Source organism: Camelus dromedarius, chromosome 12 (assembly GCF_036321535.1).
Source record: "Camelus dromedarius isolate mCamDro1 chromosome 12, mCamDro1.pat, whole genome shotgun sequence".
Taxonomy (NCBI): domain Eukaryota; kingdom Metazoa; phylum Chordata; class Mammalia; order Artiodactyla; family Camelidae; genus Camelus; species Camelus dromedarius.
Genome location: NC_087447.1, coordinates 62,376,374 through 62,392,641, shown reverse-complemented (window position 1 = coordinate 62,392,641; position 16,268 = coordinate 62,376,374). Strand labels below are relative to the sequence as shown.

Genomic DNA, 16,268 nt, shown 5'->3' with positions numbered 1-16,268 from the left:
AAGATTCACTGAACTGTGCTTTGCTGGATTACTGTGACAATTAGCAAGTACCCACAAAGCACCCAGCCCAGTGCCTAGCACACAATAGGTATTTGATAAATGGAAGATATCATACAATTAGTAATAATGAATGGGAAAACATCTTCCTACTTATTCATGATTAATGTGCTGAACTGGAAATTGTTTACCTGGATTAAATATTTCTTTAATCCCAGGTAAATAAAATAGTGAAATCATTGCTCAAGTATGCAGCTTCCAAAAGAATCTAACAGAAAAATCACAGTTTAAAATATACAATACATTCTTTCTAAGAAGCCTTCTAAAACTTCAGAATAGTCAAATATGAATTCCTGTCATGTCAAAGAATGAGAATGCATTCTTTGTGCAGGAGAAAAATGATTAAATTGCATCCTCCAGACTGGTAATTTAAATGGTGATCGAATCCACTGTAGTTGGGGACCCCCCAGTTAATCCATTTAGCGTGAATGTTATTAAACATTTATTAAATGCCTGTGCATGGAAAAGAATTTCAAAGGTACGGTTTTGTTCACTGAGCTCCCAGAAAGTCAAGAACATAAAACTCTAAATGGATCAACTAATCCCAGTGTATGCTGTTTCACAAAACAGAAGCATTGCAATTACTGAAGCACAGAAAAAGATTTTTGATCCACTGGGAAGGCATTCAGAAAACTATCACCACTGACGAATAACAGAAAATTTATTTGGATTGTAAAACTTGACTAGAAAAGAAATTTCTCTAAAATATGAGCACTGCCTTTCAAAAGAATAAGGAAATGGACTTCACAGAAAAGAGAGACTCTGGTAGACACTCTGGAAGGAGCCCAGGTCAATTTAGGGTGTGTGTCTGAACCACAGGCACACAGACTGCTTGCAGGGCTTAAATGAAGATTCCTGGGCTCCCACCCGAGACCGACTGTGTCAGAATTTGAGGGAAACAGGCCTGGGGATCTGCATGGCTAACAAACTTCAGCTCATCGGTGTGCAAGCATAAGCCTGAGACATATTAAACAACGCAGGCCATTACATAACCTTTGGCCGCTGACTTAAAGGTTCTTGAAAGACAAAACTCCAAATAAGTTTAGCCTGTTTTATGCTCAGGGGGTTAAGTGAAATAACAGACTTGAGACCCAGTAACAGCTGCAGGGATCAACAGCCATTTATTCTGCCAGCAGCCCAAGCCATGATTTTTTAGCACTTGGAGGCAAAGAGCGGATGGCTTGTTCAACAGTCGTGCAAACCCAACAGCACCATGGTGATGGCTTCTCTCCTTGGGCATTCATCACCAAACTTCTCCTCAACCCTAGCATCCCCCTGGCACAAATCCAGGCAATCACTGCCCATCAGTTTCTTGGGCTGGGATGTTAAAATCTATAAGAAGGGAGAGGGAAGAAAGATGGCTAAAAATATTACCAAATGGAAATTCTATTCTTCATAAAAAAATGTCAACATCAAGTCCAAATTTTTTTTTCCTGTAACAGAGAAACACAGAGTTTTACTTCCTCTTAAAAGAGGAAAACAAAGTGAAACAAAAAGAGGGAGGGAAGAAATAGCTACTATGGTTTTAAAAATTAATAATTCTCTAGGAAAGTAAATCAGAAACATGTGAGATGAAGGCAAAGAAAAGAGCACTGAAGTAGGGCTGAGGAGAGATGGTTCTAGAGCCATTATACTCCTCTAATGAGTATGTGACTTTACACAACACACTTAGCTACTCTTTAACCCAAAGGAGTTAATGTATAATTATAAGGCAAGAGATTTTTAAGTCACAAAGCAATGTCAAAATGAAAGTGGTATTATTATCGTCCATGGCAAAATTTATTTTATATGATCCAGAATATAATGGAACAAACACATGGCAGTAGATTGTTTTTTCAACAGAAGCAAAGGATATCAAACTGTCAGAGTCAAAAACCCTAATCTGAAAAGATACATGTGCCTCAATGTTCACAGCAGCACAATTTACAAAAGCCAAAACAACCCAAATATCCATCAACAGATAACTGGTTTAAGAATATAGGGTGTATATATACATATATATTGGAATATTACTCAGCCAGAAAAAGAATGAAATATTGACATCTGCAGAAACATGGGTGGACCTGGAAAATATCCTCTAAGTGAGGTAATAAGTTAGAGAAAGACAAATATCATATGATATCACTTATCTGTGGAATATAAAATATGATGCAAATGAACTTGTTTACAAAACAGAAATAGACTCACAGAAAACAAACTTATGATTATGAAAGAGGAAAGCGGTGGGGGAGGGATGAATTAGGAGTAAGGGATTAACAGATTACACACTACTGTATATAAAATAGATAAACAACAAGGTCCTGCTGTATAGCACAGCAGAACTATATCCAGTGTCTTATAATAACCCATAATGGAAAAGAATCTGAAAAAGAATAGATTTATATGTATAATGAATCACTTTGCTGTACACAAGAAACTAACACAACATTGTAAATCAACTCTACTTCAACAAAAAATAAAATAAATAAAAATTTAAAAGAATTATAAAAGCAGCTATATCATCAGATGACTATACGCACATTTTCTGAAATAACACCCAAGATGAGAACAAAATAGCATAGCACAAACAGGGAAAAAATCTAGGCCACTCTCACCAAATTGCTCCTGCTCTTCCCTGCCTCAAGCTACACCAAGACGGAACTTCCTAATAAAAACAACTCAACGTGGCTTCATGGAGTCATGTAGTGGTTAATCATTCAGCCCGACACCTTCCTGCTGACCCACCTACCCACATCGACCTGAGTCCCAAAGGTAAGCTTCTTGCACCAGAGAGCCACACAAACAATGGGGCTGCGAGGAAAAAGGAAGGGTGATGAACGGCTGGTGCCAAAAGACAGTGAGTCCAGGGTTGTAAGGACTTTGAAAACCTGTCTAACACTTTATTGCCATACAGATTTTAGGTCAACACCAAATTCAAGTGTATCTAGGAACATGCGAGGACGCCCACACTTATCTTCAGAGGGGAGATAGGATGGTGTCCTGCAGTTACTCAGAGCTAAATGTGAAACTAGGCTCCAAGGTATCTATCTTCTCTGAACATCAGTTCACGAGCTGATGATTATTAGTTCTCATGGGGCTGTTGGGAGGATTAAATATGACCCAGCTATAAATGGTATGTTGCCCACTGCAAGTACTCAATGAAGTCACTGTTATTAATAGGAAATTATTAGGGAAGAATAGACACTTAGTAAGGGTTACTTCTTTTCCTTTCTCATTTTGTACTTCAAAGGTGAAAATATTTTCTAATTGAATGACAAGTTCTATATAATAAGATAGGGTCTATGGTGGAATCAGAACCCAGTTTTCCTGACATTGACCTTTCCTTCACTATTGCTATGGAGATCAACTTTACAATTTACACTGGCCATAATTAGAGCCCATGTATACAAAAATGACAGTTTAAATCTGTGATGCTACATACACTTTTGTAATTCCCATCCAGTATTTAATATAGTTTCTCAAATCCTTTTTCTAGTATTATGGACGTATGGATCCGCTAGTATCCCCATAATGTCACCTTCCCACCACCTGTTTCACCATCATCATCATCATCATCATCAATACTGGGAACAAAACACCCTGTGAGTGTTGTAGAAAATGATTTACATGATTTACTAGATACAGAGATGCCCCCCAAACTTTAAAGTGCTAATATTACCACTCACACAGGAGTAGAGAAGACACAGCCCCTGTCTTGAGATGTCGACAGTCTAGAGAAGACTACAAAAAGGCACTGTGTTCATCAAGGAACAAACACATATGTGCATGGGTGTAGGCATGTGTACATTTAAAGACAAATAATAACAAGAACAAGAACAGAAATAAAATCTCTGTCTGTACCTATGATGGAGCATAATTAAATAGATAGGGGATAAGGAAAATATTGGGTCAATTTTGTCCCTATTTTAAAGCCTTTTGATAAAAGATTAATTCTTACAGGTAAAATCTTAAAATCATTTTTTATAAGTAAAATTCACAGCATGCCTCCTCTGGTATATCATGAAAACATTTGCAGAAGGAGACTGCCATATATTAATGAGGCCGATACAGTGCAAATGCCTGTCACTCAAGGCCAGATGTGCCTGGGAAACACAAGAGACCAAGGAACGCATGCAATATCACTTCAGCAAAGCCTGACTGTAAAGTGGAAGACTGGTATACAAGGTCCATTTGAAAATCCATTTCACACTTCTAATTTAAAGCCAATTCAAATGTAACTTACTTTATCAGGGCCCTTAATTTAGTGAAGGTTAGGAGAGCACTCAAAAGAGATGACAATTATTTACGCTTATCAAAAGATAACCTGGTGGCAGTAGTGCTGAACGAGAAAAACAAGAAACAGGGACTCCCACTGAAAACCATGGCCATCGCCGTATAAACAGGTCTTCTTACAAATCACTGCCTCCTAAGGAAAAGAGTTCACTTGCATCATCTCCACACCAAACACAACCTCGTTTGTCATTCTATTTGAGTACAAGAATAGACTCACTTTTCCAATGGTGACAACTCATAAGAAGGGAAACGACACTTCCGGCTCGAAATATTAAACTTACCGCTCTCGTCATCAATATTGAACCTTCCAAGACCGCTGCCGTCCCTGATGGAGTATTGGATCTCTCCATCCCTCCCGGGGTCCTCATCGTGGGCAGTCACCTGCAGCACACTTGTCCCAACACGTGAGTTTTCTTTTACAGATCCAACAACAGCAAAGTCTGGGAAATAGGGAGTATGGAGGTTTTCATTAACATCCACCACTTCCACCTCCACGAAGGAGACAGATGACAGAGAGACGGGCCGCCCTTTGTCTTTGGCGCGGACCGTGAGGTTATAGAACTGCTGCTTTTCATAGTCTAGCTCTTTGCTCAGTCGGATGGCACCACTTGCTTTATCTATTTCAAATCTCCCGTTATAGTCATTGACCAAAGAATAGCGCACTTGACCCCCCAGTCCAAGGTCTGGATCATGGGTCTCCAGCCACGCAATGACAGTGCCAACGGGAAGATCTTCAAGAACCTTCACATTGTAGCTACTGGGAATGAAAGCTGGGGAGCAGTCATTGACATCGTCCAAGAAAACCTTCAGGGTGACAACCGAAAACAGCTGCTGGCCACTCTCTGCCTTGTCTCTGGCTTCTATCTTTAAAGAGTAATTTGCTTTGGATTCCCGGTCCAATTGGTCAGCTACATAAACGATCCCAGTGGAGCTATTGATGGCAAACTGCTGCGTATCTGTCAAGACTGAGTAAGTCACTTCACCATTAGAACCCAAGTCTTTGTCTCTGGCCTCCACTTGAATAATCTCAGTACCAATACTTGAACTTTCTAGAATGTTAACTGAGTAACTGTCTTGAAGAAAAATGGGGCTATTGTCATTGGCATCCTCCACATTGACCGTGAGCAACCTCCATGAGGACTTTTGTGGATTACCTAAGTCATAGATGGTGATGTTAAGGAGATAGAGGTCTCTGTGTTCTCGATCCATGGGCAGAAGGACTTTAAGCTGCCCAGTCTCCATATCGATATTAAAACAACTATCTGTATTTCCATCCGATATTGTAAATAGCACCTTCCCATTGAAGCCAGAGTCGGCATCATAGGCTTTAATCTTCAGGATGTTAGCACCCACTGGCAGATTCTCCTTCACAGCCACATCAGAAGGAAATGACTTGTCAAAATGTGGTCCTTGCCTATTAACTGAATAAAAGTCAAGAAATCCATCTTCCAGATTTAGTTTCCCGTTTGCTTTTGCCTTAATCAGCAGTTTCTCTGCCAGCTTCTGAGCCACACGAGTTTCTCTGCAACTGAAGCTCTTTGAAGACACCTTCCCATGCAGGACTGAAATGTTAACAGACATGGGGTCCGCAAAATTCTCCCCATCAGTGGCTGTAATCCTGAGGGCAAAATTTCCATTTTTAATGCCAGAATTCATCAGTGACTTTTTAAGCTGCAAAACACCAGAGTCTGGGTTTAAATAAAAGAAACCGAGTTCATTTCCAGAGATGATTTTGTACTTTACAAGCTCAAGTTCATCAATATCGATGGCTGAGACAGCTGTGATGTGAGCCCCAACTGGAAAGTCATATGAAATAACTCCCTGGCAAGCCACCTTTTCAAAGAGAGGGCTGTTGTCATTGACATTTCCTATCCGAATAGTCACATTGACCTCACTTTCGTGGCGGTATGGCGAACCCCAGTCCGAGGCTCTGACGATGAACCTGTATGTTTCTGGAGAGGATTCAAAATCCAATTCTTCTGTTGTGCTAATAACACCTGTAAACTGGTTAATGGCAAATGGCAACAGATTCAAGCTGGCAATACTATAGGTGATGTACCCATTTTCTCCTTTATCCTTATCGGAAGCTGAGACCATCAGGACGCTTGTTCCCACTGGAACACTTTCATTCACAGAAGCATCATACAATGGCTGCTGAAACTCTGGGGTGTGGTCATTAGCATCCTCTATGCTGATGATGACTTGTGCTTTTAAATCTCCTTCCTTATTTGTCACCACCAGTTTATAAACCTCCTTCTTAATGGTATTCAGTGGCTGTGCTGTGACAATCAAACCTGACCGAGGATTAATTCTGAAGTACGGCGCATCCTCTCCAGGGGATAATTTGTATTCCACATCCAGCGGTTCGGGATTTAATTTTACTATAGCAACCACGACACCAGGAGGGGAGAATTCACTAATGCTCACATCATACGTTTCTTTTTCAAATTTAACTGGGACAGTGTCTCTTCTGGGGTTGGCAATGTGGACTATCTTTACTGCTGAAAATTTCTGAGGTGACCCCTTGTCTTTGGCTTGAAGAGTGAGGTTGTAGCCATAGGGGAAGCTCTCCCAGTCCACCTGCTTTCTCTCCTTGATCCTGTACTCATTCATCCACTTCCCTTCCTTAGCCAGGAAGAACTGATCTAAAGGATCCCCGGCCACAATGGAAACAGATTCAATCTCTCCATTGGCTCCCTCATCGAGGTCATCGACGGTCACCACCGCATACACGGGCTCTTTGTCCAGGGAGAAAGGGATGTGGGAGACCACGTGGACAGTCGGAGCGTGCTCGTTTATCCGCTCAATGTGGACGTAAAGCTTGGCAGTACTGCTCACTCCGTTGTTTCCATACAGCTTCATGCCCCGGTCCACAGCCAGAATTTCCAGATCATATCTATTCTTTTCATCATAATTTAATCGTCCACTTAAAGAGATGACACCACTGGTAGGATGAACTGAAAAGAGATCAACTTTGTTTTTAAAGTAGTAGTAGAACTCTCCATTGGACCCAATATCCGCATCTGTCGCTGTCACCTGGGCGACACTAGTCCTTAAAGGTGTGCTTTCTGCTATTGTAACAGAGTATGTGGTGGGTGAAAATAAGGGTCTCAGATCATTCATATCTAAAACCTGTATATTCACTTTGGTCCATGCTTCCAAATCCTCTCCCCTCACGGAACCTTTTACTATCAATAAATAATTGTCCTGAATTTCCCTATTCAAGATGGCAGAATTGCCACCTTTAGTTCTGATTCTGAGAAAACAGAAATCGGCAATGATGACTTCCTCCGCTTTGAAAAAGCCTTCCTCGTCTCCAGACACTATTCTGTATTTGATATCCCAGGACAGGTCTATTAAGGTGATGCCCATTCTACTCTGGCTGTTGACGTAGGTCCGCGCCGCTGAGTTCTCATACACGGAAGCATTATAAATGGAATGTGTAAAGTGGAAGCCCAGGGGCCCGGTCCCTGGCAGCCCCTGTGAGACAGTGGCCAAAAGCTTGAGAAGCAGGAGGATGAGGCAAGAAGGAGGAGGCCGGGTACCCACACAGTATCCCATAGTTACATCCATCACATCATACTTCCATCCTGGAGATAAAAAGAGAGAGAAAAGATCAATTAACCTAGAGGAACGTGGGAGGAGGAATAGGAAATAACTCCAATGAAACAGTGCTTTTAAAAAACTTTTTAAAACAAAATTCTATAAATTTTATTTATATTATATGATGTCTTTTTCTTAAAAATCAATATATGAAAAAAAAATTAGAACCCTCACTACTGTTAGAGGACAGGGAATTCAAAATCACTAGGATTTAAATTTATCTTGATTGATTTTTTTTAATTTAAATTTTTTTATTGAAATATAGTTGATTTACAATGTTGTGCTAGTTTCTGGTGTATAGCATAGTGATTCAGTTATATATACATATGTTCTTTTTCATATTTTTTATTATAGGTTATTACAAGCTATTGAATATAGTTCCCTGTGCTATACAGTAGGACCTTGTTGTTTATTTTAAGTGATATTTTTATACTGCTGATAGGATTGCTCACTGGGACAAGATTTCCTGCATTCTGAGGGTCAATTTAGAAATATATACTACAAGCCTTAAAAAGTGCATTTACCTCTGACACAAAATTACTTTCTAGGCAATTATCCTATGAAAATAATCAGACAAGTGTATATTTATAGCACAGTTTAAAATACAAAAAAATTGAAAAGGTACTAATTGCTTATCAATAGAGAATCAATTAATTGTGGCATAGCTCATAAAATCAAATATATGCAGTATTAAAAATCATGATAAAAGATGTGTATTTTCAGATGCAATAAGATATAATGCTAAGTTAAAAAGATCATAAAATAGTATTAGTGATATGCTTCTATTATTATTTAAACATTTATGTATACAACTACATTTTAAAATTCAAGTATACTTGCTATACAATGTGTGTTGGTTTCAGGTGTACAGCAAAGTGATTCATTATACATATATATGTATATATTCTTTTTCAGGTTTTTCTAAAGGCTATTACAAGATACTGAATATACAGTAGGACCTTGTTTGTATACAACCACCTTTTTACATTTAAAAAGAATCAACTGTGCTGTGGTTTTAGGAGGCACATTTGCATTTTCTAATATTTCTTCAATTAACAGTGTTCATCAATGGTTATGTAATTACTTTAGTAATTATAATCTTTACAGAAACATATTCAAGGTATTACCATCTTCTGTTGTGTTGCTTTTAAACTGATCAAGATTTATGCATAATCCAATACCATGAGGATGAATAAAACATCATGCAATAAACAAGGCAGGAAGGACCATCCCTAAGGAGCTGCATGATCTAAGTGATGTCCATGAGTGTACCGTGCCACTCAGAACCAGGGAGGTAAGAAACATTTTGTGCAAGAAAAATTTAAAGACTTATAAGAGATTTATTTTCCCAAGAGTAATTGAAGGAATTCCAATTATTTTTATATTTTTACCAGTCACTACTACATTTCCACAGTCATCACAGCTCTATGCCTACGTAGATTAACAGATAAAAATATTTTCCTATTGTAACTATAAAATTAGTCAAGTGCTTTAAAAACGGGCAGGTGGGGAGAAGTGCTATTTAACAGGGAACAGCTAAGTCTAGTTATACTCTGAATAGCCTAGATTTTTAGAATGCCCAAATGGATAAGTTCTTCCACCAAGACATATTCACTGGCCTCTCACATTTCCTTTCTGTCACTTCTATGGGAAACAGAATGGGAGAGAAGGGAGTTTAGGGAATGACTCCTTTTGCAGGCACACTGTTACTTAAATATTGTGTCAAGAATTTCCCCATTTTGTTATATTTTAATCCTCACAACAACCCTAAGTACTATTTTTTACCCAAATGCACATTAGAAAACTGAAAGTTAGAGAAGTTAATTATTTGATTGGAACATTGGTCCAACCAGTGTCTCCCAACTGGTAAGTGATAGAGCGGAATCTCAAACCCGGGTCTTTCTGGCTCTAAAAGCCATGCTTTTCCCCATCACACCATCATTCTTCCTAAATTATCTGTAAGCAAGAATGAAATAAACAAGGCTCCCTAGAAGCACATACAACACAATTTAATGCTATTGAACTAGTCAGTACTTATCACTGATGGAAAAGCATAAAACCCATCTACCATCTCTATTGGAGTATCTCCATTCCAGTTTTAAACTAGTTGCAAGCACTGGCTGCAAGCTGAAAAATCCCCTATGGAAGTTTAGTATCTTCAAATGTTAGCATCTACAAATTCTTTTTGTAGTGTCTAAAAATATCCAAGGTTGGCAAGGCATGTGTTATTAGACCCTTCTGTAGATGAAAACACCAAACCTCACTGTCCCAGTAGCAGAGTCTGGATTAGATCTCAGGCTCTCACAAGGTTGTCTCTCTCTTTTTTTTTTTTTTCCAACTCTGCCTTACAGGAGACTCTCATAAGTGAAACTCTGGGCATGTATTTACTTGGTTCCAACTGAGGATGAGCTATGCCTTGCTGCTGTCATCTGCTGAAGTACTTAGGAAACACTGAGTAGGTGGGTGGAAAGAGTACAGATTAATATAGGGATTTTATAAGCAGAATAGATAATAAAACTGAAAAGCAGAAAGATAGATAACTTTTTATAAAAGAAGTTAATGTCACATGCAGTTCCTCTGGCTGGCTGTCCTTAGGAAATGCCCATGTGCTAAGTTACGTGTGAAGCAATAACCTGGATGCACATGGTTCCAGTGTCGCACCCAGGAGAGTGAACCCCAGGGGACCAGCATGACTGGTGGTGTCTCTCCATGGAGCACACTCAGCTGAAATATGGGAGTGACAGAGCCCTCTGTAGGGATCACAGGTACAAACCAGCAGAAGCTTTAATAATAACCCGTATGACTCAACAGACTCCTGCATTTCATCATCCAAGAAGGCCCCAAAGTAGAAGAGGTATTTTTAGGTTTACTACGAACACAGTGGAATGAGACAAGATTCTTATAAGGGGATGACCAAAGGCGTGTGTACTCTCTCAAAGTAGAAAACTGGAGTTACTCCCAGCATCTCCAGGGAAATACAATTCAGTTTCTGCCTCATTTCTTACTCGCTATTCCATGCCCAGGGTGCTGCCTGAAGTTTTACCAATGCTTCACCCAGGAGTCTGGACTCCGGTCATCAGAAAAGAAGACCACCCCAATGGCAAATTCAGTTCAATTGAAATTCTCTTAGTTTGTCCCCCAACTCCAACCTTACGCCCAGACTGAAGGAAACATGATGAGATGAGCCAGATTTGTGCACCATTCCAGTCCCAGCATCCAGTCTGGCACATAGCACGAGCCACGTATCACGTAGGAGGCATACGATCCTGGTTTGCTGAACAGAATTTTAAGGTACAGAAGTAAACAGAGGCCCAAAGGCCTTTAACATACTCAGCTTCCAAATCCTAAACTTAAGCACATCTTACTTTGGGAAACAGAATCAAGAAATTATACAGATTCAGAAGAGCCTTAAAGATCATCTGGTTCAATCCCCTGAGTTTACAGATAAGGAAACTGAGGCCCATAATTATGAAGAAATCCCCTACTATGGAGGTCTCAGATCTCTGAGATTTGAGCGGATACCAAATAGAAATGTGTGTCAATTGAATTCATTTTCCTTTGAGTTACATAATAATTTTAGCGCTGTGGTTTATCATCATTTTGCAGTGATCTTTGTTTTCTGACATCTTATTACTCTCCCTGGTGTTACTTCCTTCTCTAAGTAGTTAACTGTTTATAAGTAAACATTTAAGTGCCCTGGGGGACAGTTACTTTTTACAAACCCTTCTGGTGAATCCTTCAAAGCACAGAACGCTGTCATAATATGAAAAGACATCATTCATTTTAACTATTCGAAAATTGGTACTTTTGCATACTGAGTTTTTCTTTCAGGAAGATACACTGCTGGAATATTTTTCCTATAAACAGAATCAATGGTCTTAAATGCAGATGACTGAGCCTGTCAGCTTCGGTTGTTAAAACCAAAAATCTCACGAGGCTTTCGTATCTTTATTTTCGCAAAAAAGAAAAAAAAAAAAGTCCTATATGGCACAAATTAATTAAAAACCTTGCAGTTTTCTCCATAAATTTAGAAAATAAGCAAGTGCTAGAAGTGAGAAATTCTTTAAAATTCTGCAAAATGAGTACTAGAATAAGATTTTGGCTTCCTTTTTTTTTTCCTTTTTAGCATGTTAAGACAACTGTTAAGATTTTTTTTAAAAGAGTACTGCCTTCTCCATTGAAGCCAAGCTATTTTTGAAGCCAATATGATAGCGATGGTGTTTTAGAAGCTCTGCACATTGATTTATTTTACTGCTTCTGGATTATTTTAAAGCAAGCACTTAGTTCCCAACCTCGGAGCCTATTTTCTACGACTTAGTAACATAATCAATAATTTTTGATATAATCTCCAAAGAGATCATCAAGCCATCAATCTTGGAGACATTTATGTTCCAGAGGCAGCCCGGCGTGCCTCTCCATCCTGCCCTGCCTTCTCATGCAGAGTGAATCTTAGCCTGGGACGCAGAAGGGCAGGTGGATTTTCTTTCCGGCGACGAAAAAATACCAGAGACCTCAGAGCAGCGAACGGCTCTTACAAAGGCCACGTCTCTGGGAGTGCCCTGACTAGCGGAGGGCCTCTGCTTCCGCTGGTAACCTGGGGAAGCTGGTTTTTGTCCATCATTAAATTGGCCTAAGCAGAGACGGCATCTTAGGAAAACGTTCTATTTTCACTCCATCTCTTCCTTTCTTATGTATCTTGAAAGGATTTTGTTTTTTTTAGCCAGACAAGAGATGGTGCTTGGGAAATGTACTATGATAGCCTGTGAAACAAAGAACACAGTCAGTATCTGCAGGATCCTCTTTCCTGGCATCCTTGACGAAGATGCCTTATGTTAGAACCACAAAGGGAACATCAGTCACCACTCAGGTGTGCATTGTGACTGAGTCTGAAACCTACACAAACGCTGTGTGTGCAGTGGTTCCAGAACACACACTTTGGGGCTGGACTGTGTGGGTCTGAATCCCAGCACTGCAATTTTGTCGCAGCGTAATCTTGAGCAAGTTACTTAACCTGTCTGTCTCAGGTTCTTCTACTGTAACAATGAGAATAACGGCACCTACCAAATCAGATCTGAGTTAGTAAATACAAAGCACTCAAACAGTTCATGATACGTGATGAGTATACAATTGCTGGCTATTAATATCATTAACGAAGGCAGCTTTTAGAGAGGACAAAGTCTGTGAGTCACAAGAGAGGGATAACGGAGGAAATTTACAACCTACTCGTCATTTTCTTTTCCAGCACGAGAAGACACATCAAAGGTAAAGGAAAGGATGCCCTCTTTATCAAAAGCAAAGGATCACTACATTAGACCCAAAGGTCAGAGAAACCTGACTTTTTTGGGGGAGGGGGGGTGGGTTTAAGGGTTTTTTTTTGTTGTTTTTTTTTTTTTTTTGCTTGCTTGCTTGCTTATTTGTTTGTTTGCTTGTTTGTTTGTTTGTTTGAACAGGGGTACTAGGGATTAAACCCAAGACCTTGTGCATGTAAGTCTCAGTTTCCTTACCTTTACAAAAGGGATTATAGGAGTTCCCACTTTTCATGAAACAGGCCTACAACTATGTCTGGCTGGCACATAGTAAATGTTCCACAAATATTAACTGGCATTATCGTGATTAAGGTGTTCAGAAGAAGAGATGCAAAGTAGAAAAGAACTGAAAATTGGGCTGAGGATAAAGGGTCAAGAGGAAGCCTCCTCACGGGGTAGTCCATCCACAATACAAAAGTCACCCTTCCATAGACCTAGAGTCTTGCCATGGGTCAAAGTCAGAGCCAGGGAGGGGTCCTGTGCCTGGTGACATGGGCTACAGGCTCTTGCCCTTGCTCTGTAACTTACTCTAACTCCTGAGTGTCCACTTTCAAACTTATGAAACTATAGCTGCACTAGGGATCTACTCCTCAGACCCGGCATTTAATTCCTGACAAGTTCGAGCAGGACTTCTCCTTGCAGTGACGAGTCCCAGCACAGCCAGATACTGCTAAACCCTATCTTCCAGAGCAGTGTACTCTGAGATGGCTTAAATTACCATCCTCCTGGCACTACTTTATGTTCTGGGTCCTTGCTCCTGAAAATCAGTTATAAACTGTCTGTATGACCCCCTTGGGAATAAAGTTTTACTCTCTGGCTGATGCTAATGGCTCCCTGAAAAGAAGAAAAAAATGTTTACTGTGTAGTTTTCTTAATACAAACCATTGTAGCTAGAGAACGTACAGGATAATACACTAGGCTTTTGGGTCACAAATAACTCATGTCACACCTTTACTCAGATTATATTATGATGTACTGAACCAGAACCATGTAAACCCACTGAGTTTTACAGTCAAAAGGATCATAAAATTGTCTCGTCCAACACCTAGGTTTTAGAGTTGAAGAAATACACTGAGAGAGGTTAAGTGATTTGGACAAGGTCACATAGCTCGCTAGTGAAAAAGCTAAAACTGGACCTCAGATCTCTACTGTGAATTTGTCTCATGGCTGTTGCTTCCTTTATAATACAGGTTTCCACTTATTCGTGTCTACATATTTTACTCATCTTCTTTGATCTAGCTAAAATGCCACAAACTCTATGAAGCAATCCTGGAGATACCCCATCCAAAAGGGAGATCCACAACTAAAGCAGCGATTCTTAAACTTCAGCAAATATCAGAATCATGGCAGGACCTGCTGAAGCTCACATGGCTGGGCTCCACCCCAGAGTTTCCCGATCAGTCTGTCTAGGGTCTGGGAAGGGTGAGTATTTCATTCTAACAAGTTCCCAGGAGATGCAGGTCTTGGGATGACCAGTGCTCTGAGCACCACTGCTCTAAACTTTGTCTGTATTTTATCCATATGCACCTCCCAGATAGCACGGTCTGCCTTGTATTAAAGTTACTTACATGTATTTATAAACTACATACTCAACAGTAGCTCTTGCTTCTTCCTACAGTATCTAACAAAGTGCCTTGAAAAGGCAAAATTTCCATCAGTGTTTGTTGAGTGAGACTTGGCTAGCTAGCTCCACATGGTAACTCCACAACATGCTCGGGGGAGAGGATGAAAATGAGCACGGGAGAAATCAGGAATAATCATCAGCAAGCCTAGAGACCCTGGGAAATAACTAGCCCACCATTTCCCAAACTGGGTCCCCTGACACAATGTTCTACAACATGTGAATAGGTGTGCAACTAAAAAGCTTTTTAGGAAATGCTTGTTGAACAAAGGTAAACAGATTTCTTAATTTAGAACTTCTTGGAACCTTTAGTACACAAAACTAACTTTTCCCATCTCTCTTTCTTAGTAATCTCTAATAATCTGCCCTGCTTTGGAATCTCCCTATGAAAGCACAATCTACATTTCTTGTCTATTTCCACTAGTAAGAGTAAAGTTCCCTGGTACATAGTCAAGATTCATTAAATACTTGTTGCATGCAGAAATATACTATGTAAATTGTGATTCCAAGGGATATTATGTGCATAATCTCTAAAATCTATTTGATCACGGATTTCCTCCCAATTCTTGCCCCTTGCCCACCCAGCCACCTGCAGAAAAAGAAAGAATATTTTTTAAAATACAATTGGGGAAACACTGATTGAGTCCAAGCTAGATATTGTGGCTCAGACAGGTCAAACAGCTGCCTGGAAAGCTTTGGAGATGCAGGTTGATCCCAGGATTCTTAAGATTCTTGAGACTGGTTCAGTACTCTTTCTGTACTATATCACAGGGTGTGAGTTCTCATTTCAACTAAGCTGACTTATCCCTGAAGAAACCGCTCCAATACTTGTCATATAAACACACCTCTATGCTCCAACTGAACAATGAGATGACTCTTTTCCCATTAAAAAGAAAAGGCAAATAGAGAATTTTCAGACCTATGAGCTCCAAAGACTGGCATGAGGGGAAGGACCTTATTAATGCGAAATAATCATCAATATATTTTCATCATTTTTATTAACTGTTTTTACTTAGTCAATGGTCAAAAGCCGTTTGCCAAATCAAAAAACACTCGGAGATGCAAAACCTAAAACCATGTTCGTATTTCATAACTCTGGAAAATTCTGCTTGAGCCCCAAGTCTAAGCAGGGTTTTATCAGCAAAAGAGTATTTCATGGACCAGGATAAGATATTACCCTTTGTCATTCTGAACAAGGACCAAATCCCAACCCAAAGCCTCCAGTTGGTTCTGCCAACCAACCAAGCAGACCGTTACCCAAACTCAATCTTTTTCATTATAATAATACTGTAAATTCTAATTTTTTCCCCAGTAGTGCAAATCTTTCTATTGTCTAAAAGTGGTCTCTCAGGAGAAAAGTCAGTCAGCATGAAGCAAGCGTAATTCAAGTTGGGTTCTGAGAAAAATGG

The 16,268-nt window shown here is 39.7% G+C and overlaps 1 protein-coding gene across 6 annotated transcripts in view; it reads right to left on the bottom strand.

The window, feature by feature from the left end:
* The window catches only part of FAT3 (FAT atypical cadherin 3), a 613,920-nt gene that overhangs the window by 476,834 nt on the left and 120,818 nt on the right, over window positions 1-16,268 (bottom strand). For all 6 annotated transcript variants that reach the window (XM_031460537.2, XM_064492802.1, XM_031460538.2 and 3 more), the window contains one exon: window positions 4,611-7,919. In XM_031460537.2, coding sequence (XP_031316397.2) covers window positions 4,611-7,902 — 3,292 coding nt within the window. In that variant the 5' untranslated portion in view covers window positions 7,903-7,919. The remainder of the gene's footprint in view (window positions 1-4,610; window positions 7,920-16,268) is intronic.